The 18783-nt window shown below is 42.8% G+C and overlaps 1 protein-coding gene across 2 annotated transcripts in view; it reads left to right on the forward strand.

The window, feature by feature from the left end:
- The window catches only part of LOC121837615 (venom metalloproteinase antarease TserMP_A-like), an 83474-nt gene that overhangs the window by 63557 nt on the left and 1134 nt on the right, over positions 1 to 18783 (forward strand). For both annotated transcript variants that reach the window (XR_006078260.1, XM_042293288.1), the window contains 2 exons: positions 960 to 1068; positions 4071 to 4247. Coding sequence is in view for 1 of the 2 variants with exons in the window: in XM_042293288.1 (XP_042149222.1) it covers positions 960 to 1068; positions 4071 to 4247 (286 nt within the window). In the remaining variant the exon portion in view is untranslated. The remainder of the gene's footprint in view (positions 1 to 959; positions 1069 to 4070; positions 4248 to 18783) is intronic.

The raw sequence follows: 18783 nt of genomic DNA on the forward strand, positions 1-18783 counted from the left end.
GAAACCTAAACACGTTAAAAGATAAAATAACGAAAATATATCGAAATGATAACTATGCATTTTACGAATATATAAATGAATATGCTTACGCAACATGACTTTTGTTATTATTATAAAAACGCAGCTCATTTCTCTAAATACAGCAAACTTGCACGTCTATATTAATAAAAAAAAACTCCTCCTCGATTTGGAAAAGCAGGACGCGCGCTGAGCTTTTGAGATTGTAAAATTTCGCCTATTGTACCCATGCCGCGATTGAACACGAGCCACTATTTTAATGTTGGTCGATCTATTTATTGTCACGAGCTCAGATGGAGTCACGCAATGCTGGGGTTCATTCTATGACCCTAACTATATTGTAATTGGGGGTATGCCAACGCCGCTACCTCCAAGCAACGCAGTAAATTTACGACGGAAAGAGGGACAAAAAAAATGCTGGCTTTTGTATTTGAAATTATGTCACAACAAATAAGTTCATTGTTCACTGGCATTGCACGCGATAATACTTGTATCCCACTAGCGTGAGTGTGCTCGTGTATAGTGGAATACATTCTAACTGAATATAGTTGGCAACGTCCCTTTAATAATTCCTTTTTTTAACGCATCTTCGAGCATTTTTTTTTCTTGAATCCAATCCCACTGTCAAAAGCTGGCGAAGACAAAAAGAAAAAAAAAAAGTCGTGGAAAATGACTCCGGGATAGTGGTACCCTGGTACGAGAATAAACTATTTATAATTAAACGGTTTTTTTTATTGACTGCGTTGATCCATTCTGATTTCAGTCAACACAAAACTATTATAATAATTATAACACGGTTAGTTTTTATGCAAATCCTTCATAAGAACTCAAAGATACCGAATCCGTGGCAAGGTCGAGATACATTGTCACGTGCCTATTGCATGCAACAAGGAATCAGTGCCCTATTTTATAATATATGGCATATTATCACACTGTCTTAGGTGTTGCCTATGCTGCGGGTGTGTGCTTGAGCACTAAAGTGGGACTTTTGGAAGACGATGGCTTGTTCCACACAGGAGTTCATACCGCTGCTCACGAACTTGCTCACCTGTAAGTATAAACAAATATAATATGTTGGTGCCAAAACTCCAACAGGATATGTAATATATAATTATTGACACCTCCATGGCAAGAGGAGTGTGTGTTGAAAAAACAAAAATTATTTTAATTATTTTTCTCCTAAAGAAATGATTGCTTCAGGCGCCGAGCAGGGCATCGCAGTAGCCCGTAATTTTATGTCAAACCATTTCGTTCCTGGCAGCCTTTCTCACAGGAGACACGGCAGTGTGGGACGACGCGCAGGCAAATAGACCCCTAAAAGTATTGTCACGAGCTGAAATCAAATGCACACGCTTTGCTCGTGGTGATTTAAATGTCGTCTTAAAGACCTATACATGGCATTTAAACGTTGTCATCGCAGGAAACCCAACGCTTGGTAATGAGATCTTGGAAATCGCACTGTTTACAACGCTAATGCAATCCCCACAACGTCGTCATCAATATGTGCGAAAGAGAGAATGAAAGGCGTCCGTTTTTATCCTTGAAATTGCGTAACGACAAATACATTTTGGTCAGTGACGTTGGCTGCGTGCGAGTATAGTCTTCTTTGTTTACTTTTGTCCCCAGCCTCCTGGTGACATATCCGGTATGCGCGGCAAAAGAAGTGAATAACACTGTAAGCAGTGAGAGAGTGCAGGCGAGCTGGTAATCAATCGACATCTTGTAAACCCTGAGATGGGGAACGATAAAAAAACGGACCAACACAGCAATATCTCAAACGCAGCTGAAGTTTTATTGATGGGAGCATACCAATAAATAGACATTCACACAAAAGGAAAAAGAGAAAGGACAAAAAAACTCAAAAGCAAAAACAAGACGGCCAACGCGTTCACCCCAGACGGCCTAAGCCACTCGCCGGCTCCAAGAAGTTTCGGAAAGGGAGCCGACCACTCGAAGAACAACAACCCCACGGTCACCAGACATGCTGACCTCCATGGGGAGTGACTTAGGCCGTCTGGGGTGAACGCGTTGGTTTTTGCTTTTGAGTTTGTTTGCCCTTTCTCTTTTCCTTTTGTGGGAATGTTTATTTATTGGTATGCTCCTATCAATAAAACTTCAGCTGCGTTTGAAATTGTGTTGTGTTCGTCCGTTTTTTTATCGTTCCCCATCTCAGGGTTTACAAGATGTTGAATAACACATTTCAAACTCCAAATAATAAAAAAAAAATAGTGGTGAGGCAAAACAAAAATAGATGATGGCTGCGCTTTTATCCGGTGTGTCAATCCGGGAATTCAACTCAATATGCTTCCCGCAGAGCCGATCGTGGTCCAACAGGTCTGTTTCTTTTTTTTTTGTTTTGTTTTTCCTACACGGCTACTATACAGATCCACGTTCCCGGAAAAACCTAGCAGGCAGAAAACAGATGAAAACTTATCTTTAAACCTTTCCCGACTCTTTTGGCACGGCCCGTCCTCGGCGTTTTGACGAGAAGGCAGGCTTTAGCACGTTTCTTTTAAAAAAGCACAGGACTGCCCTTCCCGCATGGCGACTTCCACCCGAAGCGCCCGACGCGCCACCACCACGGCGTGACGCAACAGAGTTGCATTGGTGTATAATCAACGTTTCTCGACAAGGCTACGACAAAGTTTTAATTAAGGATTACGTCACACCCACAGCAACATAAGACACATTAGACCTATTACTTCAATGTTGCCTACTTAAAAACACTCACAAGTTTTTCTAATCTTAAAACCACTTCACACATAGGAATAGAAGAAAAACTTTTATTTATGTGTTTTGTATGTTTCATGGTTAGGCGGGAACTAACAGAGTGCGACACTAAAACTATTTTGCGCGAAAAATCGGTGCTTTGCAAAGCTGTTTCCGTGCAGCTTTGCAAAGGGGCGATTTTTTGCGCGTGTGATCTCTTCATCGCCTCTAAGAAGTTAGTGGTGAAGAAAAACGTAACGGTATACGGTGGCTCCTTCCTCTTCTTTTTCTTATTTTCCTACCCTAAGAAAACTGGCGCGTTTACTTTTTGGCAGAACATGATGGTGGCGAATGAGAAGCCTGGAAATACGACTATACATGAAAAAGCAATTTCCGCAGGAACAGTGAGCAAAAGACGAATTATTCGCATTTTCCCTGCGTAAATAGTTTCTTTTTATGTGTTATTGTATTTTTAGCTCCGCAAATCACCTAGATCCTACCTTGTACCCAGTAACTGGCCATTTCTGAGTTCTGCCGTGAGCAACAAACAAGCCTATTCTAGAATTCAACTCCTAAGAATACGACAGTTTCCGTTAGAACAAGTCTAATGCGTTGGACAACAAAGCCCTAAACTTCCCCTATGATATTTGAAGTTTATGCAGGAACAAATATTTATAAAGTGGGAATCATTTTCTGCACTTCATTCTCCTAAATTCGATTATCACACTACGATTAGACAGATTCAGCTGAGTAAACAATTTTGTTAAAAACAATAAGTGCAGAAATTGACGTAGCCCACCCGGAAAACCTTACTGCGGCCTGTGATCTGTATTAAGCTTAGTGACGTCATCAAGGGCATCTCCGAGTCAGCTGAAATTCCTCAAAGAATCACCTGACAGTACGATCATGAGAATTTCACTAGTTCCGCCACCCCCCCCCCCCCCCCCCCCCCCGTACTCCGCGGCCAGTAGGAGACAATGCTACGCGAAGTTATAATTAAGAATTACGTCACACCCATAACAACATAACACACTTTAGAATAATATTTCTATGTTGCCTTCTATGTGTTTCGTATGCTTACTTTCATGTTTAGGCGGGAATTAACAGAGTAATATCAGAAGCCTATAACTCAGATATACTCGTAAAGTCTGTACGCTCAACTTTAATTATTAAAAATCGGTCAATCTTTCAATACCAGTTTATGAAGGGGTACAATTTTTTTTAAATATATTGTTCGTGATTTTTGCGTATCACTATGTTTCTACGACCAGGGTAACATACGACCTACGAACGTTGTACTAATGATGAGGGTATATAGAAAATATACTTTTTTTGACCTGCAGGCTTGGTTGTCCACATGACGGGGACCCAGCGCCTCCCGCGCTGCCAAACTCTCCTGGGGCGGAATCATGTTCGGGGAGCGATGGCTTTTTAATGAGCTCAGACCTCACGGGCACGACAAACAAAAATCAGTACCATCTATCGCCATGCTGCCAAGATGTGATACGGTATGTTGCAGGGTAAGTAACATGCGACGAAGAATAATCTTTGCATTGCTCTCAACCCTTTGAAGTAGAACAGCGTTATTCTATGTCATTATATCTGCATGAATGCTATTATAACGCCGACATCGGGTAATTATATATATATTGGAAATGTATGAGGTAAGATAGCAGGTGCAAGGATTACTTGAGAAATCAGTTTGTTCCCCCAACACACCCCTCAAGTCCAACACTACGGCAACTCCACTTCTTCCATCAAGTGCGCAAAAAATGTATGCTTGTTTCACACACAACATGTATATATATATATATATACAGGGTGTCACAAAAATAAATACAGAGTTTTTACCACCGGAAAAATAAACTAGGCATTGCCGAACGCTCATTCTCCGCCCAAAGGTAGCGCTGGAGGTCACAACCAGACGCCAAAGTTTCAGCCCGATCCAATACCTTATTCAAAAGTTATAAGTGATTTTCTGAAAATTTCAAAGGGAAAATGGAGCCCATTTTCGCCCATTTTTGATTTCTGGTGCCATACAGCCCTATGTATTCGACAACTCCGTCAGTCGTTAGTTTCTCATTGAACTTTCAAGAAAACCATTTATAACTTTTGAGTAAAGTATCGGATCGGGCTGAAACTTTGGCATCTGGTTGTGACCTCTAGCGGTATACCTTTGGGCGGAGAAGGAGCGTTTCGCGATGCCTAGTTTATTTTTATGGTAAAAGGAACGTGTAAATATGTTTTGGTGTGACAACCTGTATGTATATATATATATATATATACATATATCTTTTTTTTTAAATTCTTACACCTTTTGCTTTGTGATTTGTTCCTCGGCGTGCTTATCGACCAATCCTCCATCTCATCTGTTGCAGAGCAATACTAATATGTTCAGGGCATGCCACGCCGTGTGTTTTTTTTTAGTTGGTAGTGGACACGCTTGACGGATGGCTTGACACCGATCACCCACCTTAGCGTCTTGACTTTGTATCTTCACTCTTAAAAAAAAGGGTACTGTAGTACCCTCCTTGAGGGGGGAAAATGACGAGCACACAGGGCAACCCCTTTTGGAGGTAACGTTACCGCCTGCAACGAGGGTGCAAACTTACCTCCTTGGTTAGGGTGCAACATTGCCTCCTTTTGGAGGTAACCAGTTCCTTTTGGTGTTAAAAGTGCATCCTTTCAGGGTCAGCCTTTACCTCCTTTAGGGGGTAATTTCAACCCTTCTGAGGGGTAAGACGACGTAATTGAGGGCGCTGCTTTTACCTCCTTTTGGAGGGAACTATGATCCACTTTGGGGTTAAACGTACACGACGAGGAAAACTGCTCAGAAAACGGGCACTACGAGGAACAAACACGACAGGACAGTGCTGTCCTGTCGTGTTTGTTCTTCGTAGTCCGCGATTTCCGAGCTGTTTTTCCCATCATGTGTAACAGCAACCAACTGGCCCAGTTCACCCCCTAATACAGGTTAAATGTACACTTGATGGAATCACTTTTGCCCCCTAAAACAAGGTACTATGGCCCTTCGTGGGCGTGATAGTACATGTTTCAATGGTGGGCCTTACAATAGATGAAGACGGCCTAGTTCTGAAAGTAAATGACAATGTTTTATTGTGGCTGTCACGGACAAAATGGCATAAAAATCAATGGCATGACTATACATCTTATAAAAGTTCTAAGATGAAACCACTAAGCGCAATAAAGGCATCTGGAACAACACTTTCGGGGCTCTAGTTCGCGACAGTCAATAAAATTATCACAAAAAGTACATAAACAATCGGTGTCTACCCGGAAAATAACAGTGAATGCTTGGAACACTGCTTGGAATAGCGAAGCTTCACTGGGGTGAACTCAAATGTCTGAGTTTTGTACAAACCAGAATCAAAATGAACGCACTGTCATATGAAATAGATTCTTTATCACATATATTGCAAACAGCAATACAAACCAATACACGACTAGCAATGACTAGTACGTTGCAACTCAAGGAGAGCAGTACACTATGCCCGTCCTATCCACAGTAGTGGAATGAACGCTGGAGTAGAGGAAAGCAGACTCCGGGATTTGTTCTTCCAATGTGGAAAGAAAAAAGGGCTTGTATCTCCTGCTGCTAATGAGCTGTATTTAAACCTTGCAAGCACAAATCAGTGTGAACATAGAACCACAACCCTCGAATGCTTTGAGGCACCAAGTATGAAGTACACTGAAATAAATTAAGTATGCCAATGCTGCACAAAGCAAAAAGCTGTGAGTTCGGAAATTACAAAAATGTGATTCTAAAGCAATATCATTGACCTTCTGTAACTCTCAGAATCAACCATCCTGCCTTATGTCAGACAAAAAAAAACATTAAACAAGTGACATAAAAAATTCCTAAACCTGCATAATAAGGCATTAAAAGAGAAACTACTTTTTGGCATTTTGTTTAGGTTCGAAAGCAATTCGTTGCACGTGACTCCACATTTGAGTGTTTCAGATCAATTAAGTACTCTAGTGCAATGAATCTGCGCCTGAACTGGTGATGATACGTGTAGTCAAAGATGAAGTAGAGGCAGAATGCAACCAGGACTGCCTCAGCAGGCGACGCGGCTTCGAGGTCTCCCTCCACTGCCACATCGCTGGGCGCCTCAGGATTACTTAGGCTTGAGCTGACAGCCACCGGGTAGATTGCACCGCCTGCCTGGAACCAAAAGAATGTGGAAATCATGTGATATGAAGTTGAAACATATCATCCCCAATTTAAATAAACTGTGAAGAAATATTAGATTTTTCTAAGACGCATTTTGAGCATTTGATGGGCCACTGATTCTAGCATTATAAAGCATCAACCCTACTTACCAGACGTGACTAGTTTAACTGTTGACTAACCACCACTGACTAAAATTATCACATGGCTGGTGGTAATCGTAGATTAGTAAGCACTTTGTGTTCGCCGGTCATGTTTAAATTTGTCACCCCGATTTACTTAGAAGACTAACAAATCTTAGTCAAAGGGGTACAACTACTGTAGCAGGTTAGTATATACAAGTGCTGATTGTTGGGCGACTTGGTATTGTACGTGAAAAAACATGAGTGCGCTTTAAGACAAGGACAGAGGAAGAACGTACACCACAGAGCGCTACACCACATTAGCTACTCAGCACCACAGCAGACCCACATGACCGCCAACCCTAACTGCCGAACTTCGGCAAATATGCAAATATTTTTGCCGAAGTGCTCTGCCAGATTAAAATTAAATGTATGTTTTATTTAAACATGAGAAGAACAGTACACAAGGACGAACACAAAGAAAAAGAACACACCCAAAAAGAACACACCGAAAAAGACACGCTCAAGCGCCTTGTGTGTCCTACTCTAATTTATTTACTCGAAGTATACCCTCAATTTTCTCTGGAAAATGAACGAACACCACACACACACAAAGAAAATATTAAAATCAAGAACCTCATTTCAAGTGCCCAAATGCGAACAAGAACATCAAAATAATATATCTGACTACGCTTACCTGCAGTTGCGTCCAAGGTAGCAGGCATCCAGTACCCTCGACGAAATCACCCTACAACGTTGACGCAGTAGGAAAGAAATATATTCAATCAACTTCAAATAATGCAAACTTGAGCCATCTGACTCGCCCACTGAATGATCAGCTTTTAAAAATGCCTGATCAGACGCAAAAAAGAAAAATGCCAAGACAACAATATACTTTCTAGTCTCTCTGCCGACAATAACTTAATGACCTTATTCAGTAATATACTACTATTAATGTTTGCGATGCGCACGAATAATTTCTAACTGCCGAATGTTGAACTTCGACAAATATGTAAATTTTGTTGCCGAATAACTTTGCCAGATTAAAATTTAAAATTGAATGTATGTTTTATTTAGACATGAGAAGAACAGCACACAAGGACGAAAACACAAAAAAGAACACCGAAAAAGACGCACTCAAGCGCCTTGTGTGTCTTACGCTAATTTATTTACTCGAAGCATACCCTCAATTTTCTCTCAGAAATGAAAAGAACAGCACACACACAAAATAAACATAAATATCAAGAGCCCCATTTCAAGTGCACAAATGGGAACAAGGAAATCAAAATAAAATATCGAACTACGCTTGCCTGCAGTAAGCAGTATTAAGAACTGTCACGGGATTTGTCCAAGGTAGCAGGCATCCAGTAACCTCGACGAAATCACCCTGCACTTAACGTTGCCGCAGGACGAAAGAAATATATTCAATCAACTTCAAATAATGCAAACTTGAGCCATACCTAACGCGCCTACTGAAAGATTATTACTATAGACTTTTAAAAAAGCCTAATCACACGCAAAAAAAAAAAGTCATGACGACATTATAATTTTTAGTCTCTCTGCCGGCAACAACTTAATGACCTTATTCCGTAATATACTACTTTTAATGATTGCGGAGCGCACGAATAATTTCTAATTGCCGAATGTCGAACTTCGGCAAATATGTAAATATTTTTGCCGAAGTGATTTGCCTGATTAAAATTCAATGTATGTTTTATTTAGACATGAGAAGAACAGCGCACAAGGACGAAAACACAAAAAAAAAGAACACCGAAAGAGACGCACTCAAGCGCCTTGTGTGTCTTACCCTAATTTATTTACTCCAAATACCCTCAATTTTCTCTCGGAAATAAACAAACAGCACACACAGAAAATAGACATAAAGATCAAGAGCTCCATTTCAAGTGCACAAATGGGAACATCAGAATAAAATATCGAACTGCGCTTACCTGCAGATAACAGTGTTAAGAACTGTCACGAGATGAGTCCAAGGTAGCAGGCATCCAGTACCCTCGACGAAATCACCCTACAACGTTGCCGCAGGACGAAATAAATATATTCAATCAACTTCAAATAATGCAAACTTGAGTTATATCTAACTCGCCTACTGAATGATGTTTTAGAAATGCCTGATCACACGCAAAGAAAATGCCAAGACAATATAACTGCTAGTCTCGCTGCCGGTAACACCTTCATGACCTCATTCCGTAATATACTACTATTAATGTTTGTGAAGCGCACGAATAATTAGCTCAGACATTTATATTCGGTATTTCATAACGTGACATTTTGCCAAACTATTTATTAAACCTCGTTAAATTAAAAACAAACAAAAACGTTGCTATTAAAAATCAGTGTTCAACACTGACTTTTACAAATATCAACGACGTTGAGAATTAATCGCGCCTGTTGGCCGGTGCCGCCAATGAATGCCTGATCGACTACTGCTCTGCGAAAAAAAAAAAAAAAAAGACACCAACCACCTTATGAGATTTTCAAATATTTGATCAGATCCTCAATTTAACGTCCGACGCGACACACCAACGGCCCCAAAAAGAGAAAGCCTCCTACCCCCTCACGCCTTAAACCTAGGCGACCCCCGATTCAAAAGGCGCCTTGCCTTGTCGCCCGGCCGCCCGGCCAGCCCGGCTCGCCGAACCGCCGCTCTCCCCTTCCTCCACCCGCACACACATACACCGGGAAAAACTGCTGGTTACGCCACTGGTTAGCGAATGTCAACCTTCTAAATATGCGCTAGTGCAAGCGACAGTCATTTCTGTTCTTGCTCTTTATGAATTTCGATGGTCTAAACCGTGTCTGCGTTCGCGCCACACACTAATCTTATCGAACGCTCGACGCCTTCAAACGTGCCAACATGTCCGCCAAGCCTTTGTCTAAGGAAGACGGAGGTCGCCTTCCCGGGCGGTCATAACCGACGCCAACTGCCGCCCGCGCAGAATATTTCCTTACCTGCATACGGTGCACACGACTTGGATCTTCGACTGAAGTCAATGCAGTGCTCTCAGTGACCTCGTAAGAAGAGACTGAGCCGAACAGAACAATAAGGAACGTTCCTGCGCAGGGACGCCTCCGTCGAACGTTCGAGAAGAAAGACCGTTATGCCGTTATGACCGGGAGCGTCGACGGGGAAGGCGCCGACCTGTGGCGCCGACGCTCCCGGTCGGCCGGGCGAGAGCTCTCCCACGCATGCGCGAAGAATGACGTGTCATACGAGGAGACCAATTAGCGAACTGGTTTGCGCCTTTCCACAGTCAATCGCAGCGCCCAGGCTTTGACAGTGCTCGAACACGTGCACCCTCTGGGAGGTAATATTTACCTCTTTGGTGCCCCTTCGAGGCGAACTTCACCTTGTAGCACCGCATTCCTAGTGTCCGCTGCGCCTGAGGAGGTAACAAGCGGAGCGCTTCCCCCCTGGCCGGGAGGAGGGTGGTAAAGGTGGTCTGTTACCTCCTTTTGGTCCCCTTTTTTCTAAGAGTGTTCTCCAACTTGTATATTGTGTGTTCACACACAGCCACTACTGCAACAGCGGTGCGCTATAAACTGTACTCATCCTCAAAAACGTAAAGTTCTTTAAACAAAATAGGTCAGTCACATCTTTTTAATGCGACACTGAATACAGTTAAAAGCCACCTCTTCCTGAACCACTTCCACAAAAGCCGCACAGCAGCAAACAAGAGCCCAATAAAGTGCACGGGCCCTTCGCACCTACAAGGGGGGACACGTGAAACCGCATTTTGTTTGATTCATGCCACCTAGGTTGTTTCGAAGTTATACCAACCAAGTATAGCATTGGGGTACATATCAATCTGATAAACGTTTCTCACAGCGAACAATAAATATTTGTCAACTGATCTTGGAATTACAGTAAACATTGCCGTCGCGAGAGGCACGTACCAACTGTGTTCTCCGACTCAAAACCACAACTGCAGTTAAACTGCCTGTTTATATTGCTTATACTCCAATTAGAGAAACCAAGTATGACTGCTTGAGAACAAGCATGTTCCAAAAGGATCTACAAACAAGTAGGCTACCTGGCAGTTTTACGACTCTAAACGAAACTTGTGAAATGGAACTTCAAGCCTACAATCAAGCTGGTGGATTTTATAAAGAAAAGGTAGCAACAGCATCTTATATATATAATATACATATATATTTCTTTTCATCTAGCGCTGGATAACTAGACACAAAATCGAATTTCGTAACGCTTCTTATTCGGGCGCGTCCAAAACTGAATAAACAAGGAACGAGATCTTTAGATATCCTCAAATGGTTATCTCAAATTAAGTTTGTAAATTGAGATATCACCATATCCTAAGTAAAATCGCGCCTTATAATTGGTTGCAGGTTCGTAAACTGAATATGAAAATAACATTAAAAACATCATTTCTTCATATGTAAATTCTGTGAGAATAAAATTTTAGGATAGCTAAACTTAATTAAAACGCATAATAATCTAGGTTAACAAATGACAAATCTTGTCGTTCCGCAGTATTTTGTATTACTGTTCTACACTAACATAAAATATGTATAACCAGAAAATGAACCAGGCGTACATCATATACTATTAAAGAGGTATTTATGTACTTAGAAATATATTCAAACCTTTGACTTTAGAATTGTGAACTTTTACAAATGTAACAAAAAGGGTAACCTTTAAGTTCATCCTAACGTGCAACCCCACTATCCATGCCTTTTTTTTTCTGACGGTTTATATTTTTTTTTTTTCTGTCTAAGCTACAGTCATAAAGTTAACGTGGAATTAAACAGCGGCCTATTGAGCGACTGTACTCTCTATATTACGTTTATTCTAATACTTGTTAGTTTATCGTTTAGCTTTAAATATACCACAGTCTCTAATATTGAACTTTTTTTTTCGTGAGTTACGAAGTCCCAACGTCCAGGATCATTTACGTCAACGGCCAGTTTGATATAATTTTTAAGAAAAGCAAGCAAAAAAACTGTGCCGAGAATGAATATCTTAAAACAAGAAATAAAACTTCAATTTATGTTAGTTCCACGTCAACTACTGCAAATAACGAGACAATAAATTACGATTCATATTTCAATGTAACATTTTCCAAAAACGGCCTAAAGATGGCGATGCGTGTTGAAGAACAGCTTGATTTGAATTTGCCGTCATGAGCCGCTTCGAACGCCACATGAGAGACAGAAACGGAGCTAGAGATGTAAGATACCTGGGCGCCCAGGTGAGAGAGCCAAAAAATGTTATGACAAAAGCAGCTATGGCTCACCCGCTTCCCAGCGCTTGGTTTTCTAACAAGCGCTAGGCAGCGAGTGAACCCCAGTTGCTTTAGCGCGCGCTCCACTGTGTATCAGCATGTCCAAATTAATGGACGCCATGAAAGGAATTCCGGCGCTTGCAATTGTACCAGATCTGCCGATTTAATTGTTGTTTTTTAGCAATTGCCCGTTTTTTTCTTGTTTTTTATTGTAATCAATCTAGATTATTCGAAGCGTGTGACAAGATTGTGTTTCTTAACCGTCTCGGTGACATTTAAGCGGAAATAATATATAAAAAATATCGTTGACCCTGGGGCAAAAAAAATACGGGATACCTTATTTGCCGAAGGGGGTATCCCCCTCGCATTTGAAGTTAGTCAGTGGTTACAGGAGGGAGTGTAGAATATTATCGGTCAGCTGTTTACAAAACTGGATATAATACTAAGTATGAGTTGTACCCTGAGGTTCGGGGATGTTGCCATTGTTTACAACGTAAATAACTGCGAAGTTAAGAAAAAATAACAAAGATAACACTCAACTCGGCCTGCATCAACACGAAATTGTTTATTTCTCTAATGTTGGTAGATTGACAGTTAGTCCAGAAAGGTGAGAGTGATCACCAGCGGCCCCTGAATAGGAGGTGCTATGATATTCAATTGAAATGATTTTCACTTTGTTCGAGCTTACTGGCGCTAGCGAACCGCAACTATACTCGCATACAACGCCACACATAAACGAACTTCTTTGTGGTGATTCAACAATATTGTAATACCCACTCCCCTCTCTAATCCGTCACGGCCCTCAGCGTATTGTAAATAAATAAATTATTAATAATCAATTAACAAGAATAAAGGCGGGCATTTTTTTTTTTATCTATTTTTCGCAAACTTTGATGACACAGCTTGTAGGTTGGCACAGTCCTCCGAGTGCCGATATTGCAATGTGTTTAATAAATTGGAACCCAGCATTGCGTCAAAACTTGATTTCAGTTCGTGGTTATCAATAGCTCGAGGAAGTGGTTCGTGCTCGATTTCTTCAAAATATTAGCCGTACCGTATTAGTTTCTGGAATTCGGCTCGTGTCCTGCGCCCTGCCAAACCCCGTGGCCATGATAAACAATGCTGACATGCAATCGGCCCCGGATCACGTGGCCGCTTGTCCTGGCTGCGAGTTGAGGGGGGTGAACGCTGCCCGTTGTATTTTAATTTTTTTTTTTCTGTAACTCTTTCACTATGCCGAAATAAAACCTATCGCGTGATTCAGGTTCTTTAAACTTAAGGGGGCACTCAAGTGGTTTTCGGGGAAGCTACTTTTTGCTGCGATAACGTTAAGGAAGTGTCAGTGTGTGAGTATCTTCAGTTTTAGAAGGCAGAACCGCCTATTAATCACGCAGGAATAAAATACGTGCGGACACTTTTCTGTTCCTGCGCCGACCAATAAAATTATCGTATGATTGAAAATTTTGGCGGCCTTTGTAAAGTTCCGCTAAAGAGACAATTTTCACTTTATTTAGATATGTTGTGCATGCTAATTTCACGCGACGTAAAATAGTTCTAGTTCAGAATACACGATGCTGGAATTATCGTTTCACAAACAAGGGACTACGTTTTCTCCTTGCCGTCCTCCCCCGGGGGGGGGGGGGGGGGGGGGGGGGGTGAATTTTCCGTTCCCTCGGGATGCGCGGAAGCGCGCGTATCATGAACTCTTTCCCTCCGGGTTTTCGGGAAGTGCGTTCGTGTCTCCCCGTCTTCCCGAGGCGAAAGTCAACGTGGCGACATCGTTTGACATCACGTACCAGAGGTTCCGGTTCGATGCCAAACGTTTGTTTGGTTACAAATTGCCCCAACCGCAAATCGAAGAACGCCCGAAAAGGTCTGCGTTTCGTCGTACTCCCGAAAGATGAACCTCAGAGAAGCACGTGGTTATGTCGCGCCGGCCGCCAAGACGACACACAGAACTTGCCTGCCCATGCCGCCCCGTTTTTGTCACGACCACTTCGACCAAAGTGAGTTCTGCGCGGAGGACACGGCTCGTTCACAGCTTCGAGGGAACGCGATGCCGACGCTTATGCGTCCAGCGCTGCTATCGTCCACATCGGTCGTCGGAGTGGCGTCATAGGAAATCGTGCCCAGGTCGGCTGCCCGCCGAAGAATGTCAACCTCTAACGGCGTCAGGCCCTCGAGCGTAGAGAACCTCGCCATGATCGAAGCGATCGAGGCTCGAATGAAAAAGAGGCTCGGCCGGTACGGCGGGTGCGGCTATCCCGGGATCGCTGCGCGACGGATCGTCGTCCAACGCCATTTTCCCGAGATCGTTTTGATATGCGAGCGGTGACCAATGAGAATGGTTTGGTTTTCGGATGGATGCGAGGCTTGGTGGCCTTCAATTACATTTTTATTAAAAAAATAATCACCGTATGACTATATCTTTTTTTTGTTTTTAGCGATACTTAGGGCGTCTAAATTTAGTTGTCATCATCAAAACACGAACTAAAAAACAACTTGAGTGCCCTTTTAAGGTATTCATTTTAAGCGGCATTTGCGCAAAGTACGAAAATCGCTGCACGCCACTGACAACCTCAGCATCAACTTTTTTTTTTTTTTTTGCAAAATATTTAAACTGATTTTCGGGCAGCGCCCTAAACATATTCAGCACGGAAACAGCGTATTGCCCATAAATAAGATATATTTATAAAGCGGCCGACTCGAAACTTTCGCCAAAATGTATGACGTAGATGGCGAAATTGTGCTATCCTTGCTTTTTTGGAGCACTTTAACCAAGAAGTGACGTTTAACTTTCCCACTTTCGCTTTTTATTGATCACGGCAATTACAAGCGCTCGCGTCTGCCAACCGGGAAATCAGTACCTACTTTGCTGTGCGCTTGTAGCGGGACATTTCTTCGCGTATAGAAAATGCGTCAGTTTTTAGTTTGATTTTTTTTTTTTTAGTTTTTGGATACATTTTGATTCGTGGGTCACACACGCAGTTTAGAAAAGTAAAGCGCAAAAGTGACGCGTTGCAAACTTTGGTGAGCTACGCCAAGGATAAACCAAACATTTTGTCTCTACGAAACCGAAATAAACAACTCGTCGGAGCCTTTGCCAACTTTCCCGCCTCCCTCATCCTTCTTAATGTCCTAAGCACAGACACCGAGCGCCGTCAAGGTGAAAATAAAAAGAAACAAAACCCAGGAGACGATCGATGTATCGTACTAACACTTTCCGGCTCTGAACTCTTACATTTCGAAATCAACGGCATACTGTGCCCACGCTTGTCGTAAACAACATTTGTATTATCATTTTATACAGGCATACAACAAGTAACGTCTCGAAATTTGCGAAATATACCTTCGCCAACCACAGCAAAGAAAAAAGAAGAGGAGAAAATTCGATTCATCTCACGTCTCACGGGCTGCTCTGCATGCTCAATGTGTTTTTTCCTATGCAATTGTTTTGGGTTATATTGCGCGTTTTAGTTTTTTGGAGCGCTGGAGACAATAGAAAGTTTTAGTAGATCGTACGCCGCGGAAAGCAGGCCCAGTGGGCGGCTGCTTAATTCATACTTCGAAGTGATGGCACGAGCTGCCACTTGCAAAGCGTGGCTCTAAGTTTCTGAAATACTCTAAAACAGAAGTAGATATATTAGGGTCGTCAATGGCCCTTTAACGTTCATTGCGAATAGAGATTTCACAACGCAGCGATGCACTGTGAGTTATTATACACATCAGCAAGGGTGAATATCCAGTACTACTGGGTGTTTCAAGGAGCGGCCAGGCTCTTTAAATCGACCACAAGATTAGGTTTCTTAACCTATCGCGCTACAACTTTGTGTAGCGTTGCCCACAGGTGGTGCATTTTTTGTAAAATCTGCAAAGAGCGAACTTACCTGAGGAAAAAGTAAAGAAAGAAAAAGGCTTAGCTCTTATGGAAACGCAGCGAAGCCACCGGTCTTCAAACAATACGGCGCCGTTTTGCACAGGAGACGAGAGTGGGCGCAAGCTGTCGCGACGCCAACTGCCGTTAACGAGCGAGCATACGGCGCCGAGAGCCGGCGTCTTTAGCAGACGATCTTTTCGACTCAAAAGCGGCGCGCTATCCGCAGGGGGCGACAGTTGGAGAACCAAAAACAGGCGCGGTAACAACAAGGAACTGCAAAGCAGACGACATCAGTACCCCGAAAAAAAGAACAGTCAAAATATCCCGACAAACAATTGTTTTAATCAATTAGGTGTCCATTCAGTATGTTTTATTAGTAAGCATGATAAAATAATGCATTGGCAACTGATATCAGAAAAGCTCGCGCCGCTTTTGAGTCGAAAAGATCGTCTGTTAAAGACGCCGGCTCTCGGCGCCGTATGCTCGTTCGTTGGCTGCAGTTGGCGTCGCGACCGCTTGCGCCCTCTTTTGTCTCCCGTGCGAAACGGCGCCGTATTGTTTGAAGACAGGTGGCTTCGCTGCATTTCCATAGGAGCTAAGCCTTTTTCGTTCTTTACTTTTCTTCAGGTAAATTCACGCTGCAAATTTTACGAAAAACAAATCCACCATCTTTGGGCAACACTGCACAAGGTCGTAGCGCGATAGGTTAAGAAACCGAATTTAGCGGTCGATTCAAAGAGCCTGGCCGCTCCTTGAAACAGCCAGTAGAAACATGGGTCTGCGGGGCTAGTTTTCTCGCCCTTAGTCTCCTAACTAGGTGCAGTAACAAGCTCTGTAACAAGCACTACCGGAACTACCTACTTGTGCAGCTGCGTACAAACCCGACAAATCCCTTCAGCAGAAGGGCTAGGCGAGAAATCGCCTCCCTCACAGAGAGAACGACCGACCATCTGTGGAGACTCACTTTGTTGCATCTCCGTAAGAACAGACCAAGGGAAGAACAGGCGTTGAATAACCCCGCATGCACAATAGGAGACATCCGCATACCAAACTCAGTACAGCAAGTTCTCAGTCTGGGCCCTAAGTTTGCGATGGAACCTAAGAAGACGGCACCGGAGTTACTTTCCCTTGTGAGGGAAGTCTCGAGACGAGCTCCGGAGACCGAAATGGATCGCTGCACCTCTGAAGGTGTAGACATGCTTATGCGGCACAAACGACCATCTACTCCTCCGCCCATCAAGAGAGTAGAAACGTACCTGAAAGAGAATTCATTATATCTTCTGCCCGCTGACAAAGAAGGAGGTTTTGTCCTCATGCATACGGACACGTTTGGAGAAAAAGCATTAACAGCAGTCGAATACGTTTTCAGCAAGCACTCTGAGATCTCCCTGGAAAAAGTTAAAAGGGAAGCAAAACAATTTTGTCACTTCAACGATTTAAAACAACTCTGCTCCTACATCGATCGCAGTAAAAGTCTGAGTCTAGAATTATTTTTCAGCGCCAAAACTCACAAAGCGGATTGCCCCCTCCGGGTTATCGTTTCTGAAAGGGGAACATGGCAAAAGTCTGTTGCTTTATTTCTGCAAACATGGCTAAACCTACTTAACATTGATGATCCATACCTCATTCGCAGCTCCTCTGAAGTTTTAAACTTTTTAGAAGAGCATCGTGACCAAGACCTAAAGGTGTTCTCCATCGACATTAAGGATCTGTACTATTCCTTGCCCCACGACCGCCTCCTAAGGTACATAGAGGACAGCATAGACACCTTCGGTGCTATTGCCTTTCGAAATGCGTCGGGCTTATCCCAAAGCAAGTTTTTGACCTTGATTAACATCTACCTCAGGTCGACCTTTGCTACCTGGGATTGCCAACCATACCTACAAAAGAGAGGTGTCTGCATCGGGTCCTGCATTGCCCCTGCTCATAGCGATATCTATCTAGCGCACAACGACAGGAAGCTAAAATAATCATTAGACACCTCCAAAGTTATAAGAGTGTTCCGGTACGTCGACTATTATTTAATTGTTCTAGCTTCCAACGATCGCAACTTCACCAGCATGGTTGCTGACGTCCTCGACAGTTTTAAATTGTGCATGAGTCCTTTGGAACGCACCCATGAACTTCCAAACGAGCGCTCTTTAAGATTCCTGGATATCAGACTCTTCATGTTACCCTACCATTTACGCTGGTCGTATGAGCCCAGAGGAAAAAAACCGCTCTTACCATTCAACTCGGCCAATTCAAAACTTGTTAAAAAAAGCATCGTGCGGTTATGCCTCAAAAACTCGCTCATAAAACCCTGCTCGCATTCCATTCCAGCGAGCTTTGACGGGCAAGTCTCAAGACTAAAGCGCGCAGGATACCCAAACTCGTTATTAACATCAGTGGCCAAAAAGCTCATCAACGAAAGCAGGCAAGACCTATGCACACAACAAAAGCAAAGAGACAAAGCAAAGAAGCCCATCATTGTGCCATATATTCATACTTTTTCTCACAGCTGAAGGAAATAGCTAACCGAGTAAACTTGGAAGTCATCTTCTCAGCTCCTAACAACTTCACAGCTTATGCAAGAAGGTAAATACTCCACCAATAACAACAGTT

The sequence above is a fragment of the Ixodes scapularis genome, unplaced genomic scaffold (genome assembly GCF_016920785.2).
Source record: "Ixodes scapularis isolate PalLabHiFi unplaced genomic scaffold, ASM1692078v2 PGA_scaffold4__175_contigs__length_147842914, whole genome shotgun sequence".
NCBI classification, from domain to species: Eukaryota; Metazoa; Arthropoda; class Arachnida; order Ixodida; family Ixodidae; genus Ixodes; species Ixodes scapularis.